The 21,553-nt window shown below is 46.4% G+C and overlaps 1 protein-coding gene across 10 annotated transcripts in view; it reads left to right on the top strand.

The window, feature by feature from the left end:
- Positions 1–4,965: 4,965 nt before the first annotated feature.
- The window catches only part of KLHL13 (kelch like family member 13), an 86,506-nt gene continuing 69,918 nt past the window's right edge, over positions 4,966–21,553 (top strand). The window contains exons 1-3 of one of the 10 annotated variants that reach the window (XM_063345954.1): positions 4,978–5,056; positions 9,072–9,175; positions 15,066–15,130. In XM_063345954.1, the coding sequence (XP_063202024.1) occupies positions 9,137–9,175; positions 15,066–15,130 (104 nt within the window). In that variant the 5' untranslated portion in view covers positions 4,978–5,056; positions 9,072–9,136. Of the gene's footprint in view, positions 5,057–9,071; positions 9,176–15,065; positions 15,154–21,553 lie in introns of those variants that run through there. The other 9 variants (XM_063345958.1, XM_063345957.1, XM_063345964.1 and 6 more) reach the window with 9 other exon arrangements.

Genomic DNA, 21,553 nt, shown 5'->3' with positions numbered 1-21,553 from the left:
TTCAGCTGTGAGTCGAGACAGAACCTGGGCTGTAAAAAACCCACCTGCTGTCATGTAAGCAAGCAAAGAGGGTCAGAAACTTTTTGTGTTGTTAGAAGTGTGGGATGGGCTTGAAACTTGGACAAGAGCCCAGTTAGTTGTGCATTAGAAACATTATCTGCCTTGGAAGTAAAGAGAGTTGCAAGAACATTACATCTAGAGGGACATCTTACGTGTCCAGAGAAGGGCCACGGGGATGATCAGAGGGCTGGAGCACCTCTCCTATGAGGACAGACTGAGGGAGTTGGGGTTGTTCAGTCTAGAGACAAGAAGGCTCTGAGGAGACCTTATAGTGGCCCCCCAGCATCTTAAGGGGGCCTACAAGAAAGCTGGGGAGGGACTTTTTAGGATGTTGGGCAATGGTAGGACTAGACGGAATGGATTAAAACTAGAGATGGGTCAATTCAGACTGGACGTTAGGAAGAAATTCTTCCCCATGAAGGTGGTGAGACACTGGAACAGGTTGCCCAGAGAGGTGGTGGAAGCCCCATCCTTGGAAGTTTTTAAGGCCAGGCTGGACGGGGCTCTGAGCAACCTGATCTAGTGGGAGGTGTCCCTGCCCATGGCAGGGGGTTGGAACTAGATGATCTTTAAGATGATCTTCCACCCAAACCATTCTGTGATTCTATGATTCTATGTGTTTTATAGCTATGGTCTATTCAAATGGTAAATTTCGCTTTATTTCTAATGGAAATAAGCAAGTAAAAAGGCGAAAAACTCACTATTACAACCTGCTTTTTGTAAAACACTGTGGGTGAGCACATCCAAAGACTCGAGTTATTCTGTTTGGGAACAGTTATGAAATAGAATCATAGAATCATAGAATCTTCATGGTTGGAAAGGACCTTTGAGATCATCGAGTCCAACCATACACACACGCAAAAAAAAAACCAACCCCTACAATCTCTGCCACTAGAGCATGCCCTGAAGTGACAAATCTAGACCTTTCTTAAATACCTCTAGGGATGATGACTCAACCTCCCTGTTCCAGTGCCTGACCACTCTTTCAGTAAAGTCATTCTTCCTAATATCTAATCTAAACCTCCCCTGCCACAACTTCAGACCATTTCCTCTGGTCCTGTCATTATTCACCTGGGAGAAGAGGCCAACACCCACCTCCCTCCAACCTCCTTTCAGGTAGTTGTAGAGGGCAATGAGGTCTCCCCTCAGCCTCCTCTTCTCCAAGCTGAAGCAGTTTTCAATCCACCCCACTGTCCATTCATCTAACCCATGCTTCCTAAGTTTATGTATGAGGATGCTGTGGGAGACTGTCGAAAGCCTTGCTGAAGTCAAGGTAGACAACATCCATTGCCAGTTACAGCCCAGTTACAACTCAGTCCAGCTTTCCCCAGCCACCATTCCTATGAGCATTTCTTCTCCCTTTATTTGCTGGTGGAAGAGCAGAGGGAATGAGAGGGAGGGAGGAGATGGAAATATTTGGTGAAAATAGGCATCACCTTTAGCTGGGTCTTCAGGGATGCTAACTGATTAAAAAGTGATCTTCTAGTTCTTATTTAGATGATCCCAGACCACATGATAAACACCTGTATTGGCCCCACAGGCTATGGCATGTGACACAGAGGGAGAAAAACTAGGTTCTCTAACAGATCTCTAGGATTGCTTTGGAGGCCTTGTAGGTGGTTCTGCACAAGCCCAGATCTGCCTAGCAATCCAAGCTAGGACATACAGTCTGGATGGGTGCACAACCAGGCAGATAAAAAGATGGTTGAATGTCTGGGCTTAGAGGGTCACAGTGAAAGGATCGTGCTCTATGTGGAAGCCAGTGATAAATGGAGTGCTGCAGTGGTCTGTTCTGGGACCTGTCCTGTTTCACTTCTTCAGCAGTGACTTGGAGCAACAGACTTTGCAGATGAGACCAGATTAGGGGGACCAGTCTGAGCTAAACTGAGATGAGAGGTTCAGCGTGTCGCTACGTCCGTGTCTCTTCTCAGCAGAGATGCTTTCCTCCCACAGTTTTGAAAAGATAAGTGGAGATTGGTGCTGGCTCATGTGAGAGGTCATTTTCAAGGACAGAAGTAGGAAAAATGTACACAAAAAATGCTTTCTAATGCAAATGAGATGCTGAATTTCTTGTCAGCTTGGGTGTAGCGATGGGTTGGTTCTCTGTGCCTGAATGTGCTTCCGTTGCTGTTGCTGGTATGAAGAGAGCAGAAGTGAACCTGAAACTGCCCACAGCAAAATCTGTTAGAGAGTTACTAAACCAGAATCTCACTCCCTCTGAGATAGATGCTGCACTGGCTCTGATACGCCAATTTCAAAAATTTCCAGGTAAGGAACAGCTTTAGAAGCAAGAAGTGTTGGAGATGTGCAACTCTCGGATGGTGTGGTACGGTCTCAAAGGTTGTTTAACATGGTCTCAAGGGTCACTTAACCTTTTCTTTAGGGTTAAAGGTGGCATCTTTCAAGCCAAGGACATTTACCAAGCCGAAGTTACCGAGCTGCTGTGAGGAGATGCCGGCAGCCGTGGCTGGAAGGCTACCTATGGTTTCATAATTAGTTTTGCACCAAGTGCTGCCCTGAATTGCATTGCTGAAATTCCTACAACTTCATTAGGGTTGACTGGGTTTAGCTAAGGCATTATTTGCCCTAAAATTACCTACAGTCAAAAATTTGCTGAATGATGGGGGTTCAGTAATTAAAGGTGTGTTTACAGGAAACAATACAGGCAGAACGGCAGAGGAGCAACAGTTCCCAAATCAGAGCTGCAGCCACATGAAAGCGAGAAGATGACTGTGAAGAAACTTCAGGGTTCCCATGCTGCAGCGTTACGGGAGCAGGTGAAGCAATTCTGAGCTTTCCAGTAGCAATCGCTATGGTCAGGAGAGCAACTTGGGGTTGGCCTTTCACTTGCTAATAACGCTGGTCCCAAATTAATCCCTTGGAGAACCCAAGGAGATGTTTTTGTATATCTACAGTTAAGTCTATTGCTGCTTCTTGCTGTCCTCCTGTCTCTTCCAGCAGCTCTCCTGAGGCACTGTGCTCCTGGAGAGAGCCCCCGTTAGCAGAGCTCCTGCCACTGTGTGCCCCAGCCCCTCCGTCCATCTGTCCGTCCATCCATCCGTCCGTCCATCCGTCCAGCTGTTCATCCCAGAGTCCCTGCGTCCCAGAGTCCTGAGGGAATTGGCTGATGTAGTTGCCAAGCCACTCTCCATGATATCTGAATAGTCGTGGCAGTCAGGCGAAGTCCCCTGTGACTGGAAAAAGGGAAACATTACACCCATTTTTAAAAAAGGTAGAAAGGAGGACTCTGGGAACTACCGCCCTGGCAGCCTCACCTCCGTGCCTGGGAAGATCATGGAACAGATCCTCCTAGAAGCTATGCTAAGGCACACGGAGAACAGGGAGGTGATTCAAGACAGCCAGCAGGGCTTCACCAGGGGCAAGTCCTGTCTGACCAACCTGGTGGCTTTCTACAACGGAGTGACTGCATCAGTGGACAAGGGGAGAGCTACGGATATCATCTACCTGGACTTCTGCAAGGCCTTTGACACAGTTCCCCACAACATCCTTCTCTCTAAGTTGGAGAGATATGGATTTGATGGGTGGGCTGTTCAGTGGATAAGGAACTGGTTGGATGGTCGCATCCAGAGGGTGGTGGTCAACGGCTCGATGTGCAGATGGAAAGGGGTGACAAGTGGTGTCCCTCAGGGATCCGCACGGGGACCAGTGCTGTTCAACATCTTCATCAATGATTTAGACAGTGCGATCAAGTGCACCCTCAGCAACTTTGTCGATGACACCAAGCTGAGTGGTGCGGTTGACAGGCCAGAGGGACGGGATGTCATCCAGAGGGACCTGGACGAGCTAGAGAGGTGGGCCAGAGCAAACCTTATGAAGTTCAACAAGGCCAAGTGCAAGGTCCTGCACTTGGGTCGGGACAATCCTCGTTATCAATACAGGCTGGGGGATGACATGATAGAGAGCAGCCCTGCGGAAAAGGACTTGGGGGCGCTGGTGGATGAAAAGCTGCACATGAGCCAAAAATGCGCACTTGCAGCCTAGAAGGCAAATCGCATCCTGGACTGCATCAAAAGAAGCATGGCCAGCAGATCCAGAGAGGGGATTCTGCCCCTCTACTCCGCTCTGGTGAGACCCCACCTGGAGTACTGTGTCCAGCTCTGGAGCCCTCAGCTCAAGAAGTACATGGACCTGTTGGAGCAGGGCCAGAGGAGGCCACGGAGATGATCCGAGGGCTGGAGCCCCTCTGCTGTGAGGACAGGCTGAGAGAGTTGGGGGGGGTTCAGCCTGGAGAAGAGAAGGCTCCGGGGAGACCTTCGAGCCCCTTCCAGCCCCTGAAGGGGGCCTACAGGAAAGCTGGGGAGGGGCTGTTGTCGAGGGCATGTAGCGATAGGACGAGGGGCAATGGTTTTAAACTAGAGCAGGGTGGGTTGAGATGAGACATTAGGAAGAAGTTCTTTGCAATGAGGGTGGTGAGACACTGGCCCAGGTTGGCCAGAGAGGTGGTGGAGGCCCCATCCCTGGAGACATTCAAGGCCAGGCTGGATGAGGCTCTGAGCAACCTGATCTAGTTGAAGATGTCCCTGCTGACTGCAGGGGGGTTGGACTAGATGGCCTTTAGAGGTCCCTTCCAACCCAACACATTCTGTGATTCTATGATTCTATCCATCCACCCATCCATCTGTCCATCTCTCCGTCCGTCCATCCGTCCGTCCATCCACCCATCCCCCTCTCCCTCCCTCCCCCGTCTCCCCCTCCCGCCCCGCCGGCACAGAGACCCCGCCCCTTTCCCCTGCCCCGCCCCCTCCCGCCACCGCCCCGCCCCCGGACACGCCCCTCCCACCGCCCTCTGCCCCTCGCCTCCGCCGCGGCCCCGGTGCGCATGCGCAGGGGCCGTGCTGGCCGCCATGTTGGCGCGGGCGGTGATGCGCCGTTGCCGGGGGGCGGGGCCAGGCGGCGGCGGGCGGGCGCGGGGAGTGGGGCCGCGCTCGGCAGTTCGGGGACGCTGCGGAGCGGGGTGGGCGGCCGCCGCCCGCAGGTGAGCAGTGGGGAGATCGCTGTCGGGTTCTGGCTCGCCCGGGGTCCCGGAGGGGCCGGGGACCCTGTGTCTTGCGGGGCCTATGGGGCCGGGGGGAGCGGGGCCGGGGCCGGGGCCGGGCCGGCGGGGGGCGGCTCCCTTCAGCCGGGGGTTACCCTGAGGAGGGGGGAAGGAGCGGGGCGCGGGGCTCCCTGCCTGCGGGGGGACACTGGGGTGCCCCGGTTGCGCTGGAGGACGGACACACACCTCTGTGCAAGGCGTGTGGCCGTGGGGGGAGACGCGGTTTTGCGGCGGTTTTGCGGGGAGGAAGAGGGGCCCCTCCGTGCAGTCCAGTGCCGTGGCTCGGGGGGTGCGGGGGTGGCTCGGGGGCGGTGGGCGAGCGCCCGGGGTGTCTCCGGGCGGGGGTCCCGGGGGCAGCGGGCGGGCTCTGCGCCGCTCCCAGAGCGGGTCCTCAGCTCCCCTGGCCCTGGCTCGCAGTCCTCGCGGCGGCGTTCTGCCCACTCCGGCCCCTCCGCTCCTCTGCCTTCATTGTTCCTGCCCCTGGAACGGGCCGGGTGCGGGCGGGAGTTCTGGGGACTAGTTCTGAGATGGAGATGTGACCGGAGGTTGTAATTAACCTGCCGGTGTCCTCCTCTCCCCGTTCGCGTAGAATTTAGGGCAAGCTCTGTTTTTACTAGGTACCGCTCAGGACTTTTTGCCTCCGTATGGAAAGTGCGATATTAACTCGAGAGCCCTCGGAGCCTTTGCTCGGGTCCTTCGTGTAATCCGGGAGATGCAAGGTGCACGGCTTTTTCAGTTTTGTACGGCAAAAGGGCTCTTTACCTTGGGCGTTCTGAGCGTTAACGAAACGGATGCTGACTTGGACCTGCTGTGAAGTCTGCATCAAAAAATATCTCCCTTACCCATTTAAATATGGCTCATACATTTGAATAGAATGCCAGAGAGGAGTCGTCTTTATTCTTTCCCCAGCGAGCTACACATAGAGATAATGCTAATGAAGAACCTTCAGGGCACTCTCCCCACATCTCTGATTTCATGGCAAAGCCTGTTCTGCAATCCCATTTAGTCTAGAATACGCTGCAGTGTGTTGATAGTAAAAAAAAAAAAAAAAAAAGGTTTGGATAGTGCCTAGGATTAAATGCTGTCCTGAATGCACTTCTTGTGATCTCTTTGATTCTGTGATTTTCAAAATTGTGCTTCTAAACATTTGCCTTCACTTCTGAAGTTCAAAAAATTGTAGCGAGCTGCCAGCACAAATTAGCATGCTGCTCTGCTTCAAAGAAGCAAGACTGTTTCTGGTGAGCTTTGGCTTGACACCAGGTGTCAAAAATGAATTAAAGTGACTTTGCCCCAGCCAGCATTTTTTATTGTTGTTCAATTTTAAAGAGTTTATTCTGCTCTTCTGTAAAAGATTCACTAAACTGAAAGTCATCTGAGGCCATAGTTCAGTTCTGCAACTTGTGATGTCACTGGCACGGCTTTTGGTGATGCCAGGCATGAAGCAGATCAGAAAACTTACCCAGCTAGAAAAAAGGGATTGTGCACAGACTCCCTGATCCAGTTTGGAGTGTGATCCCACAAATGATAGGACAGGGTGTCTGCAGGGAGATGATGAGCTCTGGGATCATCTCAAACAGGCCTGTGAGGATTTGGCTTGCTCCCGGCAGGGCTGAGCGGGATGCAGCAGAGAGGGACTGTGTTCAGCTGATATGGCTACAGGGGCAGCGTGTGAGAGAGCAGTGAAGAGCTTTCATTAAGCTTTAAGGGGGCTCAGAGGAGGAGTGAAAGGTGGCTGCTGCCGGAGGGGCTGGTGCTGGCACACCAGCTGGCTAGGAGCACCCTGGGACTGAGCATACAAAGTAAAGCCTTGCTTTTGCCCCTGGAATTCTAGTAACCTTCAATGTATTTTGTTTTTTCCTTTTGTTTTGCAACAAGCTGAGAAAAGTGTTGGAGTTGCTTAAAAAAATAAAAATCAACAAAGTGTCTCACATTGAGGGTGTCTCAGTGTAATATGATGCTTGTGTATGTGTGTGTCTTTGACAGTGGCGGTCAAAGCCCAGGATGCCTGGGCATAAAGGCATAACCTCTGCTGTCTGAATTGAAAGTCCCAATGATGCTACCTCAAGGGCTGTATGTTCTTAGTGTGGTCCAGCTATTAGAAAGGGGTAATTAGTTCACACTACAAAGAAGCCTGTTGGTAGAGACTCCAGATGAATTAGCAGTGTGTTTTGCTAGGAGTGTGTCTGCTAGCACTACTGTATCACCTCCACAAACACCACAAGCAAAGCTGTCGGAAATGCTCTGCTTTTTCATAGTTGTTATATTGCTGAAGTAGCTGTCATGCTTAGTACATGGCTTTTCTTTCTTTACTCTCATAGTTGATATATCTGTGCTGGCAAAACTTTCTGAGAAACTGCACTATGTCAAAAACTGAACTATTATGAAGCATTTGTTTTAAGAGCTAACAGCCTCACTCAGAGAGTATTCGGCTGTTCCACTGTATCAATAGTACAAGACTTCTCTAGTGATGCTTAATAGCTTATGAAAGTTGACCTCGATGGCCTCGGGCTAGGTTCATAGGGCTAGGTGCCTTTATCACAGATCTGGCATAGTGTATGTGGGTGTCAGTGTGAGTGGGAGGTAAAAGCTTAAATAGATGGGGCAACATATGTTCTGCTTTCCTTCCAAGGTTCTCTGCTTTGAGCTTTTTTTAATTCTCACAGCTGTATTGCATTGTCAAAATACTGGATGGAGACATTTTTATGGTTTTCTTTTAAACTATATTTGATGCAACAAGTTTCTTAAAATTGGGGGATTAGCGCTTTACGGATAAATTAAAAACACTAGCATGGAAAAAACCTTTTCTTAGTACATTTGCTATCCCTAAGCAAATTGTCTTTGAAAAACTAGGAAGTAATTAAGCAACTTTAGACGGTAGTCTCTGGGAGAAAAGGCATGCTTTCAGTGGGTGTTCAGGTTAGCTGACAAATTTGCTGGTTTCATCTGAATTATTTTCATACACCGTTGTCTCTAAGGGTTTTATACAGCAGTGAGTGTTTGGGGTGAAAGCACACCTACACCATACAGCGCAAATAGCCTGTATCCTGTGTCAGAAAGATCCGAGAAGGGAACTAAGCTGTAAGTGCCTTGAGATGGGAGATACAGGGAAAGGCAGCGTGTGACTTGGTGTTGGGGACAGGAGTGTTTTGGTAGTGGATTTCTTGAAAACGTCTTTTGGATTATGAGGTAGGAAGGGATCTGTTTGAACCCAAGAGGAGCTTGCAAGCTGGGACAAAATTTGTCTGACTGCTTTAATTGGCATATGTGTTTCAGAAGACTAATCGAAAGAAAATTCAAAAGATTTCCTATGTTCAGCATCCTATAATGAACTTGATGTCTTCCATCCCTGTTTTCAGAAGCTGTTTTTCAGTGAATTGGGTGTACAAATTTTTTGACGAATGCACCAGCTACTGATTTGTGTTGTCAGTGTTTTTGCTTTAAACTTGCTGTGGCAAATATGTCATTCTGCTTCCTTCTGTGGAAACAGTGCTTTGTTGTAAATACTAATGACACCGGTCATATGATTTTCTTGGGGCTTTTGTTTTGACTTCTTTGTGATTGATGCAGCTGCTTGGTCGTGTGTTCTATAGTTGTGAAATGTGTGAGGTTTGTTTTGGCAATGCCAACGTGCTTTCCATTTTTAAAACTATTCTGCTCGGTTCTTTTCATACAAAACATTTAAAATATGAGAAAGCTTATGTGCAGGTGAAAGTAGAAATTAAAGTAGATTGTGAACAGAAGTTTTGCTTTCAAAGAAGTTCTCAGAGTTTTTGCCCCAGCTTGAAGTTGCTCAAATTTGGGGGAAAACTTAAAACATTTCCACATTAAAGAAATGCCAGGTGCCCCATGCCTGCTTGAGCTGTCAGGTTCTGCTGGTCCTTTCCAAGGGCTCTGCTCCGGAGGTGCACGTGGGAGGCTGTCGACAGGGCCAAACTGCTGATGTTCTTTTGTGCAGGTGTGGATGGGACCAGAAGCGGAACTGGCTGTCAGTAGTCAAAGCAGCAGGACTATTTACCCACGATGTCAGACACCTTCCCTGGGCTCCGTCTGCCTACTGGCGTACGTACTTGTTTGTCCTGCCTCTCGGAAGTGTCCTAATTTGCCTGAAGGTGGGAGGTATAAGCCGCTTTAGGACGGCAGTTCTATCTAAGCTGTTCCACCTTGCTACAAGAAAAACGGTCAGCACAAAGCATGTGGGAATGCGTTGCACAAATCTTACGGATAAAACCGGGAATGGGACAATTTGAGCACCTGTCCTAGCTCTGAGGGCTTAAAAGTAAATATTTTAACAGATATTGCAGTGCTCAGCATCTCAAGGTGTTAATCCCATTGTCAATGTAAATTTCCAGCTTTGCAGGGAAGCGAGGGAAGAACTTTGTTCCTTTATTCTTGGTAAGAAAAAGAAACCGAGAAGGCCAATTTTATCAGTCTGTATCATTCGGAAATCGCAGACCAGGATTTAGCAAAGTGATAAATGAAAACCATAGTACATTGTAAACGAGCTTGATTACACCTCCAAGCGCAAACTGTTGTTATGAGGAAGGTGAGGTTCTGTGTCATGAAAAATATAGAGCAGGATTTTGAGGTGTACAAGTGATAAATATTAGAGAGAATACTGTAGGTTGAAGAAAGCCAGGATAAACATGTGAATTTCAATCCATTTCCTTTTTCCTTATTGTTTTTTGGGATCTCCATGCCAGTGGTCTGTTCCGGTTTCAAGTTGAATGTGTTCCATATGCATTTCATTTAGCATCGTGGGAATTTTGATTCTTTTGAATAACTGACCTTATCTGATAATGCTAATGTGAAATATCCAGCAGTATGTTAAGATGATAATCTGAAATATCTAGCAGGTTTTTACTGCACTGGCACAAAACCCAGCTCTCTAGAGTTGAAGCTCTGTTTGTTATACATTGTTGTAGTATATTTTCTAAGTATTTAAATAATTCAGTAAGAAATAAATGTGAAACGTTACTTTTAAACTTTAAGCTTATTCATAAACCTGTTGTGGATTGAAAATTAACCAGAAGGTTCACACTTGGAGGGCAAAAATCTGATGCTAGAGGCCTTGGAGGCAGCTTGGTGCTGATGCATCTCTGGGTGGTCCTGCCTTGTTCCCGTGATCTCCTGCTGCCTCTCCCTTGGCAGAGCTAACGCTTGCGCGATTGCAGGGTGACTTCTTTCATGCTGCTTATCTCATGGGAAACTAACCCACTTGGTAATGTTTTTATCAGTTTGCTCTCTCACCCTGTGGCTACACCTTGCTGTTGCTCTCACAGGTGGAGGCAGGAGTGGTGTGGCTGGAGGTGAGCGAGGGGGAAAGCAGGACTGCTTCTACCAGCAGGTGCTGGGAACAGAGCATCAAACTCCCCGCAGCAGGAGCGGGGCAGTGCTCCCACTTCAAACCAGTTGTGTTTCCAGGTGCCTTTAAAGAGATGTTCCTGGGACTGCTGTTCTCCAGCTGGCTTTCCACCTGTGGAGGAGCCGAATGATCCACATAAATTCATGCTTTCAGTAAACTTTACATGAAAGCGTGAATTCTACACCACAGTAAGGTAGGGGGAAAGCTTTTGTCTCAGCTCTGGAGGGATCAAACATTGGCCTGCATCCTGCTCATGGATGTTCTCTGGCTCCTCCTGAAGGAAGCCAAGAGGGAGAAATGGGTTGCTCTTCTGCCGTGTCAAGTTTTGGCTTCTCAGTGCCTGACTCTCCAGTAGCTTTGTGTTACGAAACAGGCACGGTTCCGGGCAAGTCTGGGCTGCCCACAGATTTTGAATAGAACAGAGGAAGTGAGTAGCACATCCGTTATTTAAAGAAAGCCGTGAGTGGCACTAGAATCTTACAGGCACTGGCATGTATTCTGTGTGTGTATATATTTTTTTTTTAGAAGCTGATTATCCACCACAGTGCCAGTGTTGTAGAAGACGTGTATTAATAGTTTATCCCCCTCCACCTCCCCTCCCTGATCATCTTTCCACTCACTGCTAGTGAGTAACTTCTTTAGTAGCAAGTAGAAGTTACAAAATACACGTGTGGTTGTGTTGCTTTCATTCACTAACAACTGTATTTTATTGCTTGTTTAGGTTGGAAACTTTTAACAGGAACAGAACATAAACAGTTTTTTTCTCTTTAAAGTTGAATTTGTAATTTAGCAGTGATGTTGTTACATCTGGAAATTCAAGCTGGGCTCTTGTGCTTGCTGTTTTAAGCTTGTTTTTATACAGTGGAATTAAAGTATTTCCATCGGGGCATATGCCCTATGAGATATATTTTATATAAACTAAAGACTTTGCAAGCTTACGCTTTCAAACTGGACATTATGAATTGAACACTTGAGCTACAAAAGAATCAAACGATAAATCTAGTTACTTCAGCAATATTGAGTCGGAATTTACTAGATTGCTGGAGTTGCCTGGTGTCGCTCCCTCAGTGGCTATGCAAATCCGACCCGTCTCGTGGGGCTGCTCACATTGGTCACGGAGGAGTGATGGTGAGTGCGTAAGCATCTACTTCTCTCTTCTTCTTGAGACATTTGGGCACTATAAAATGCTGATGTCTTTAATGACAGAAGGGCTAGTGTAGGAAGTCTTGTAATCCAGGCGAGACTTGGTACCAGATTTTCCCATGAGTCTGAAAATTTTGTCCTGCATGTCCAAACAGGGAGTTTTGTTATTTAAAGGAGAGCAGTAATGAGACGATCATGTCACCAGCTAGTTTGGAGTTGGTGGAAGTGTCATTAACTCGGCCAGTTGTCTTGATGACGTTGATGGTATCACTTGGAGCAAGAGAGCCTGGCCCGTGTCTTTGCAAGCAGGCAAATATTTTTTTCAGGAATGATTTAGTAGCTTATCTTAATGTAAGGTTGAATATCTGGAGTAGTTTGCTGGGAGGCTCTAAATGGACCGTGGTATGACTCCCCTAGCATCTCCTTTTAGCTAGAGAAGATAGAGACCCTGAGGTTTTGTTTGCCTACCACAATTCCTTAATTTTTTTTTTTCTGCTGTGTTGCCGCTCTCCGTACCCGATGCCATTTAAGAGCCACAGTGACGGACCAAGACCTTCACGTGTGCAGAACAAAAGGGCAGTTTCTGTTCCCAAATCTTGTTATGCTACTGTAGTCTTTCCCCCACCTGTTATTTTTCTGGGGTTTGTGGGTGGGGTGGGTACAGTGGAGTAAAAAAATGGTTAATACTTTTGGCAACATCTTAGTAAGCGTGTAGTCTAACTTTAGCCTGTGGTGGTACCATTTTTCTCTTTCAAAACTTACAGCCTTAAGACAACTTGATGGATTTTACCTGCATCTCTTGCCTTCCTTCAAGGGCAGAGGCTTGTGTGCTGTGTTAATATCGGTGCTCATGTGGCTGTCCCCACTTGTGGAGCTCCGAGTTAAGTCTTCTCTGAGAGCTTGGTGAAATTCCTTCCCTGGAAAGGACTGAGCAGATGCAAGCAAGAATTGCCCTCCTCTTCACATTCATTCTTCAGGTGGTGATGAGTATGCCACCAGCCCTAGTTTGGGATGCCAGCAGGGGTTTCTTGTCTGGTTTTGCTGTTGGCCACCATCCCCATTTGTAGGAGGAGAAGATATTTCAGTAAGGCAGCTGTAAACCTTACCTCTGGCAGCTTAGACAATTGTGTGAGCTCTTCTGCAGAATGCCGACCAAAATAAGCTGGAGTGGTTTAAACAGCCTAAATAATCACTCTTTGTATCGGTTGATCCTGAGTAAATAGGTTAGAAAGTATTTAAGAGCAGCTCAGCTGGTAGCCTTCTGGCAGAGCACGGGGACAAGCAGCTGAGGGTGCTGAGCTCTTCCCCAGCACAGCTGTATCTGGAGGAGAAGATCCAAACCTGGGGCAGAGGTTCACGAGCTAAAGGGCTGCTCGAGAGGCAGAAATGTGGCTTCTCCCCTGCAAACCACCCTGTGAAGTTACAAGTGAAGTAGGAGAATCCCAGTTCATCGTCCTCATAGGGAATGAAAGTGTTTTCTAGTCAGGCTGTAGTGATCTGGTGTGGAGTGAAAGAAGAAGTGGTTAAACGTAGACGTGGTTTGTGGGGACGCACAGGGTGGCAGCAGTGCTAGCCCTGCTGTGGCAGTGGTGTGGGGTGGCTGTGCCAGTGTCCTGTCTTCCCCACCTGCGTACCGAAAGGTCCGTGCTGTGGTTATAACCAGCTCCCATTATTAGTTCAGATTGTTTGTTCATTATTAAAATTAATGTTAGGAGGGAGTTGGGCTGGAAAATGTGAATGTGCAAGAGAAGAGGTTGCATGGCAACACTTTACAGTCCTGAACATGGAGTCAAGAATAAATAATGGTGGAAAAAGAAATGGGAGGAGGGAAAAATGAGTGGGTTGGAGGAAAAAGCACTATCTTTGTATTGACTTTATTGTTTCAGTGCCATCCCAGATGCATCTAACAAGTCCGACATTGTTTGAGATTTTCATTACTGAGAGCCTTTCACAAGCCCAGTTAGGGCTGCGTGCGGCTGGAGGAGCCTGGCACGGCATCGCAGAGATGCAGGTTACGCAGAACCCGCTGACAGGCGGTGGTGGATCTTACCCGCAGTTGCAGAGAGCTTCTTGCCACCGGGTACTACCCTCTAACTTCTTGTCTTTCTGGCTTTCTTTACCAAAGCAACCCAAGAGGCTTCCTGATGACTTGTCTGTGTCATCCCTGACACAGTAATCTTTTAATTCTGGAACATGCGTCTAGCTGTTGGCTGTTGTACGTAGGTGTGCAACTATAGAACGCAAAATAATCGGACACATTTTAAGGAGGAGTATCAAAAGGAAGACAGCTTCATGAAATAAGACTGCAGTAGCCTGTCTAAGCTTCGGGTAACTCCTTTGTTTTGGTTAAGAAGTTTGAATGTCCCATAGTGCTTCTTATCTGTTACTATTGGTTAACTTGCGGTTTGCTATGGGATTTTGTTGTTGGTATTGTTTCATTGATTTAACTGGATGAATAACTTAACGTTGGCCAAGGGCTTGTAATTGAAAAAAGTGTTGTTCATTCATTGGATTATCGAAGTGACCCTCACTTACTGGTGTAACTGAATGTGAGACCACGAGTTGCCAAGTGTAATGTTTCAGTTTTTTCTTTTCTGAGAGGAAACACAGAGGAAGTGAAAGCCGGCAGCATTGTTGCCAGCATTTCCTCGCTCTGCTTTACGTTTGAGTGAATAAAAAAAATGACTGCCATTGCACATGACAATGCTGCTAATTCCTCTTTGCGTTTGGGGGTAACTGGCTGCTTTTTTCCTTTTCAATTGGAGATGATATCTTTTCAGCATGAAAAAGAAAAGCAGCGTCTCCTGCCAACTCCTGCTCCCCGGTTGTTCCAAATGGCCGTGCAGCTTTTCGCTGTAACTTCGTGCTATCGCAGCTCCGTTGTGACCGATGCTTTTTCTGCAAGCCCAGCCTGACAGCTTCCTGCCATGACAGCAACTCTGGGCTGAATTTATGGAAAGTGTACTTGGCTTAGTATTGTGAAGGAGGGCATTACTTCTGTTTGGACTTCTGTACCTCCTGTAACTTGTATAAATGTAGGGATTTATGTAAAATGGTGTCTCTACTTCTGAGATACACAGAGAGACTGACTAGTTTAAAAGCAAAAAAGAGCTCTGGCACTTGTTCTTCTGCACTATGGTTGAAATTGATTTTTATTTAAAGCTGTGGTCTTGCGGAATTGTGTATGAAATCCTCTGTATACATGGAAAAGAGCAGGACGCCACAGATTTGTAGTGAGTTGTGTGAACTTTCCCTCCAGGCAAGCAGTGGGGCTATCCAATTTTCCACTCGCAGTGGAGACAGAGCTCAAAGAGCTGCAGAAGCCAATAGTTAACTCCATTGGAGATGCTGTACCCTGCAGTTCTTTAAAATAACATCTACAGTGAATAATAGTGTGCAAACATGTGTGACAATTTTTTTTTCTCTTCCTGAACCTTGTTCTAGATGTCAAAATTAACCTGGACTCCTTGGGAATGGCGAAACATAGCCCTGGGATCCTGCCATGAACAGTAAGAAAGCTGAGATGCTTTGTGTATGCAAATAATTATTTTTTTTTTTAATGGCTAAACCCCAATACACTGTTCCTGTTCAATTGCCATAACTAGGCAGCATGTTGTGTAGTTCAGCGTGGATGTGCTCGCAGGGTTTCGTGCAGTAAAGAGGCAGTACAGTGAGTCTTTGGGAAACAACACTGGGCCAGTCTCTGCAGCCAGTATCACACTGGAGATGGGGAGGCTTCTGCGGGTGGTATGTTAAGAAATTATTGAGGTGCTAGCTGAAGGACGCTTTCCTGGAATGCGGAATTATATTGTGAGACTCCATTGTTATCTAGCGTATGATTATATTGAGACTCCAGTGTCACGGGATGTCGTTAACGCAAATTAGTTTGAAATGGGATTTGAGTAATTGGCAGAAGACAAAAGTGAACTGCAGAGTGGTAAAGACTACATTTGGGATGCAGTTTGTGGGAGGAAGCTCTCCCATCCCTGGCTGAGGGAAGCTGTCGGAGCGCAGCATGATTTTGCTCTCGCTGCTCCAGAATTGGCGGCTGTTAGACAGGTAGCTTGGCTAAACGGGTCTTCGGTCCGAGCTTCCACATCCGGCTTGTGTGTGGTGTTTTCCTCATGTGAAACAGCATTTAATAGATGCTGATTAAATGGTTTATGCATCCAAGAAAGCAGGCACCTTTAAGGATATTCTTGAGTGTCGATGAGAATACTGGGATATTTTTGTGTTGTTGGTAGACTGAAACTTTCAAGTTTGAAGAATACATAAATATTTATGTATGTATGTGCTCTGTATTTTTGACATAGCCCTTTCCAGATGTTGCAGTAGTCATCCTTAAATTGATGCATTGAAAATGATCCTGATGAGTTTTCCCAGTACAAAATAGATGACTTAGTGACTGTGCGTGTGAGTAGTGTGCTTGTAAAGTGTAAATTTTCAGCAGATGCTGTTGATGCTATTTGTCAGCCTTTACCGGGACAGAAAGTAGAAGGCTTTTGTATTGTTAATTATCATGATTTGGGTATTGTCAATTGGAAATGAATAGCTCTTGGAAACTCTTGTATCTAAACTCTTCACAGCAGTTTAAATGCTTAACGTGCAAATGTTCAAACTAAAAATATTTCTTTCTTTTTTTTTTTTTGTAGAACTCTAACCATGTAATGTTTAATTCTTCCATGAGAGCAGTGTTTCATCAGGGCTTTCAAAAGCTGGTTGATATATATATATATATATATATATATCTCAGAACTCTCCTTTGGTGAAAGTACTGTAATTGTTAAATTGTTGTGGATCAAATTATGTAGCCTGAGGTCATTTATTAGAACAATTGATAAAGACAGGGGAAGCTTTGTGCAAAATAGTGTATGTAACACAAGGAGATACTGTTAAGGCTGATTGCTTTCAGCTTTTTGAGAAGTCTTTCAGCTTAGCTGAAAAAGATGAATGTATATATTTGTAGATTATCAAGTAGTTTTGAAATCTTAGTAGAATGCGGCTAAAGCTTCCATTCAGTTTTTCTGATCGTGGGTAGACTGAGCCAACAATTGAAGCTGTGCTGCTCGGAGGTAAAACATTCGTTCACTTTAGACTGTACTATTCATCAAACTTCGCTGTTTGAAAGGTAAGGCAGGGAACATTGCTGTTCATGGGTTTGTTCTGACAAAACCTTGTGATTTCTTGTGGAGTTGAGAACAAATGTACGTAATGTCAGAGAATAATCACGCATCTACAGTGTAGTTAAGAGGAATTTTAAAGATGGGAATGATTCCTGGTACATCTAGAATGGTCTGGGGCTTTTTGTTCCCTGCCAGTCAGTTATCCAGAAGTTGTGTGGCTTTTCCTCTGGCTCTTCTTTTGAGGCGGTGATTGGGGCCAAAAGAGCTGGACTGTTGTTGTACTGGTGTTCAAGGTCTTCGTGTTTGGGAGGTTCTTAACGTCCATTTCTAGGACAAAGAGTGTTAGAAATCCAAATCTTATCTTTGCTATTAATCCTGTAGTGTTAGAAAATGTCCACGTGCTACTAAGTAATAAGCTAAATTACTGACATGTGAAACGCATCTTATTCAACTCTCATGTCAGTCGTTTAGCTTACGATAAGCCAGTGAGTGGTGTGTGCTGTGCTCTGGATAGCCTCGTGACCCAGTATTTCCTGAATTATCAGTTCAGTGGTTGTGTCTTTTTAAGGTATGCTCAAAATATCTGTTAGAAAAAAAAAAAAAGAACTAATGCCTTGAAGTTGATCTGCAGCCTGGCGTTCCCCTAGCTTCCACCTTCTCCCCTTAACAGCACTCCAGGATTAGTAAGCTTGCTGATGGTGATGGGTGTTTGAAATCCTGCTGACTAACTTGATCCAGAAGCATTTTTCCCAGTCCTTTATTTGCATATGTAGATTATTTTTTTTTTCCAAGGATGTGGCTCAGATGAAACCTGCAGGTAAAGGATGTGGCTGAGGAACGTAACAGCAGGTGGGAAGGCTCAGAGTTTAGTGGAAAGTGATCCCAAGGTGGCTTGTCACATGGATGCTTGAGTGGTAGCTTAAGGAAATACCATGGATTAAATTTCTCAGTGAAGCAGGTGGCTCTGATACTCTGGTGTGTGATATAGGAGATGGGTACCAAAAAGTTTTACAGCAGAAAATGGGAAAGTGGGCTTTCGCGTTCTGAGCTTTTTTGCTTTTACTGTCAGATAATGTATGCTGACTATTGAAAAGTCACTTCTGAAGACAGGAAGATTTCAGTCTACTGAAGTTTGCATTATTTTACTAGGAAGCTTCACAGGATTTCACCTCCAGCTGTTACCGCTTGTTTTCAGTCCGGTGTGAACTGGCCTTTTCATTAACCCTTCCAGAGCAGTGTTTAGGTGATGCCTCTCAATCTGTGGCATACGCTCCCCAGAGTGGAGCCCCTGACAAAGGGAAGCGATCTGTGTAGGCTGAGAGTCACAACTCCGTACTTTCAGGGCTCTTGAGATCTCTGGCCATAACCATGGAGGCAGAAGCCCATGTTGCCTTTAACTGAATTGCCTTTAATGGAAGATGCTTGCCGTATAGTCTGGACACCCACAAACAGGAGCAGGGGCACTGTCACCGGTAGGGACCTGCTCTGGATTGTGGCTGTGGTGACAGCAGCAGGACAAGAGCGTTTCGGGCAGCTGCCACTGCCCGGCCATCTGTGCGCCGCGCACCGCTCTGAGCAGTGTTGGAGCTGCAGCTGTGGATGAAGAGACAGTAAGACGTTTGGGCCAAGGGCAGAAGAGGGAGCAGCGCGGCTGTCCGAGCAGCAAAGCCGATGTCAAGCCCAGGGGATTGCTGACCCGGCAGGGCTGCGTGGCTCTGGCAGGGAGCTGCCTTATCTCACTTGGGGTCTCCTGTGCTTTGGGACACTGGTCCCTGCTGCCTCCTTGTCCCCTCCTGGTGCTGGCACCTTAAACTCGCTGTCATTGCGGTGTATTATCTGCAGCCACCTCCTTGTCCCCCTCTCCTTTGGTCCCAGGCTGGGACTGCTCTGTGTGGAGCTGGTCTCGTTAGGGCTCAACCTAATGGGAGGAAAGTCCCATTCCCTGGGGCTGGATCACACGGTGCTGTAACTGCTGAAGCTCCTGATTTTAAGAGCATACTATAGGGGCATCCGATGTGGCATAGCATTTTCCTGCTGCATATGGGGCCGTTGTAAACTGCAGGTGTTTTACTTGGGTGTGATTTATGAGCAGTGTATTAACAGTTCGATCTCCAGAGAACTGTTTTCTCTTGCTGTATGAGTGAAATACTATACTGAGAAGCTTGTTTTTTATGCATAAAATATTACTGAAAACTTCTAGGTTTGTGGGAACACGCTGAAGCTTGGTTTATTTTGTGTTCCTAAAATAGGTCGAATAAAATTTTTATTGAACAAATTGTTCGAGTACATTAACAAAGGACAGTACGGAATTGCAGATAATGAGCCATGGTAGTGTGGCTTTTGGTGGGTTAAACTTACTCATTTAATACAATTACAAAATTTCTGTTAGGATAAGATCTGTTCTGCTACCTAGAGTTGTATTTCAGCTGTTTATTGGCTTCCTTTAGGATGCTGAGGTTTTCAAGATGCAGTACCTCGGCTGACTGAAGCAAATTGGTGGTTTCAGTTGTATCTTCTGTAGTCTAAGATACGGGGTTTCTTTTCTGTGTGGACTTGGTTTTTATTGAAAGCCTTTAAATACTTATATACTTCCAGTTTGTAGGTGGAACATAGCAATGATTCTACTTGTTAATTATTGATTATCAGGTGATATGTGATATATGTTAATGCTGCTCTCAGGTAATGCGACTCTGGTGCCTTTTATAAAAACCAGGAGGTTGCGGTGATGTCCAGAATTGTGTACAAAGTTCAAGCTGAAAATGCCTGCATCAGGCTATTGTACTTTGAAGATAAAAATGCCCTTTTAAGGGTGTGCTGGTCTGTATTTGGAGAGAGATACTTCTTATTTAGAGATTCAAGCAGCTCTTTGAAGAGCGCTGCTAAAAGGGACAGTGCTGCTGCCTTCTGCCTGTGGCTGGGTGGGGGACGCGTGGCCGTCCCCGGCAGCGGGTGGCAGCTCCTGGTTTGCGGGTTCAGCACAAGGCAGGCAAGTGCTCATTAGGTCAGACCAAGCGGGAGGTGGAACCGTGTCCTTCATTAATGTTCCCAGGCTAGAATCTACCCTCTTGCTGCCGGTGGATTTAGTCAACAGCCTGTTTTTCAGCAGTTCTGTTGTGTTATGGTTTTAGTTTTCGTTGCCTACTGTGCTGGGGAAAGGCCTTCGTTATCGTTGTGCGTCAGGCTAAAGCACAGCGTCTTCCGCCGCTTTGTGATTTCTGAGTGCCATTTGAAACCACTCACTTTCTGGAGAAAGGACGTGTCTGCTGAGCTCTGTCCTCGGACCTCGTATGCTCTGTGGCATGTTTTGTGTCACACATTTGCGGTTGTTGCTGAAGAGCTGACTGTAACTGATAGAAGTTACCTATGTAAGCCACGTGCATCCTCTGTCAGCTCTGAAAAACCTGGAGCGTTCTCATAGAAGACAAAATATAAACATAAAAATAAAGGTTAGTTTCACGGGGTGTCTGCTATGTGAGTTGACCAACGCATGTAGTGGTTTTATTTATTTTATGGAGTTGGAATTAAAGTAGTTTAACTTCTCTGCGAAATGCTAATCAATTTTACATGGGCCTTGACCACACCCCTTTTAAATTTTCCTCCTAAATTCGTGCTCAAGGTCGTTAAAAAAAAATAAAATACAATGGGTTATACAGGAAATGAAACGTTATTCATAAATAGAGGTACTTGCATTTGGATATCTGAAAGAACGATTGCAAAATGTAAACAGCAGCAAGAAGAGCCAATGCCCGAAACTGAAGAGATGTGAGGAATGGCAGGGCAGTGAGCCACCCAGCTCCTGGCGGGGGGGACAGGTTAGTGCTGGTGGCCAGGTCTGCCCTCTCCCTGGACGCAGAGAGTAACTGTGCAGTTGTAAACGGAGGCGAGAATTTCTCCTACCTGCGTGCTGGGCGTGTAGAGTCACCGGTGAGGATGGAAAAATTGAAGCAGCTCTACCGTTAAAGTTGAAAATTAACTAAAACTTTTCTGAGTGTGAAAAAAATTTATTTTTAACATGGAATTTGAACTATCTGAATTTCTGGGGTAATGAGAGTTGGTAAATACTCCTCATGCACTTGCTGTATTTTGCACTTTATTGGAAGAAAATCCATCAGTTGCCGGTTTTAGAATTTGTGTGCATCAACTTACCCATCCTCCACTATTCGTTTTTATGATCTTTAGTTTTCTCCTATGTGCAGGAAAAAAAAACCCAACCCTGTAGCATTTCTCATGATTTTCTACTGCAAGCCAGACACATGGCTCCAAAAGGTAGTTTCTTTTGTCCCACCAGCAGTGGTTTAAAAAAATAAAGCCCCACACTTTAGAAAAAGGCAGCTTTCACCTTGCAGTATAATTGTCTCAGTGTTCTTTCCCAAGCAGAGTAATGGCAGCAGATAACATGAGCTGTTCTGCTACAGCCTCATCAGAGGCTTCAGGTGAGGGGAGGAGATATACAGATGGAAGGGATTTCATTTTTGATGTCACTCTAATAGATTTTTATTTGTAGAATCATAGACTCATAGAATGGTTTGGGTGGGAAGGGAACTTAAAGCCCACCTGGTGCCGCCCCCTGCACTGGGCAGGGACACCTCCCACCAGACCAGGTTGCTCTAAGCCCCGTCCAGCCTGGCCTTGAACCCCTCCAGGGATGGGGCAGCCACAGCTTCTCTGGGCAACCTGGGCCAGGGGCTCACCACCCTCACAGCCAAGAATTTCTGCCTCAGATCTCATCTCAATCTCCCCTCTTCCAGTGGAAAACCATTCCCCCTCATCCCATGGCTCCCCTCCCTGATCCAGAGTCCCTCCCCATCT

The sequence above is a fragment of the Chroicocephalus ridibundus genome, chromosome 9 (genome assembly GCF_963924245.1).
Source record: "Chroicocephalus ridibundus chromosome 9, bChrRid1.1, whole genome shotgun sequence".
In the NCBI taxonomy this organism is placed as follows: domain Eukaryota; kingdom Metazoa; phylum Chordata; class Aves; order Charadriiformes; family Laridae; genus Chroicocephalus; species Chroicocephalus ridibundus.
This window is presented reverse-complemented; position numbering and strand designations above follow the sequence as displayed.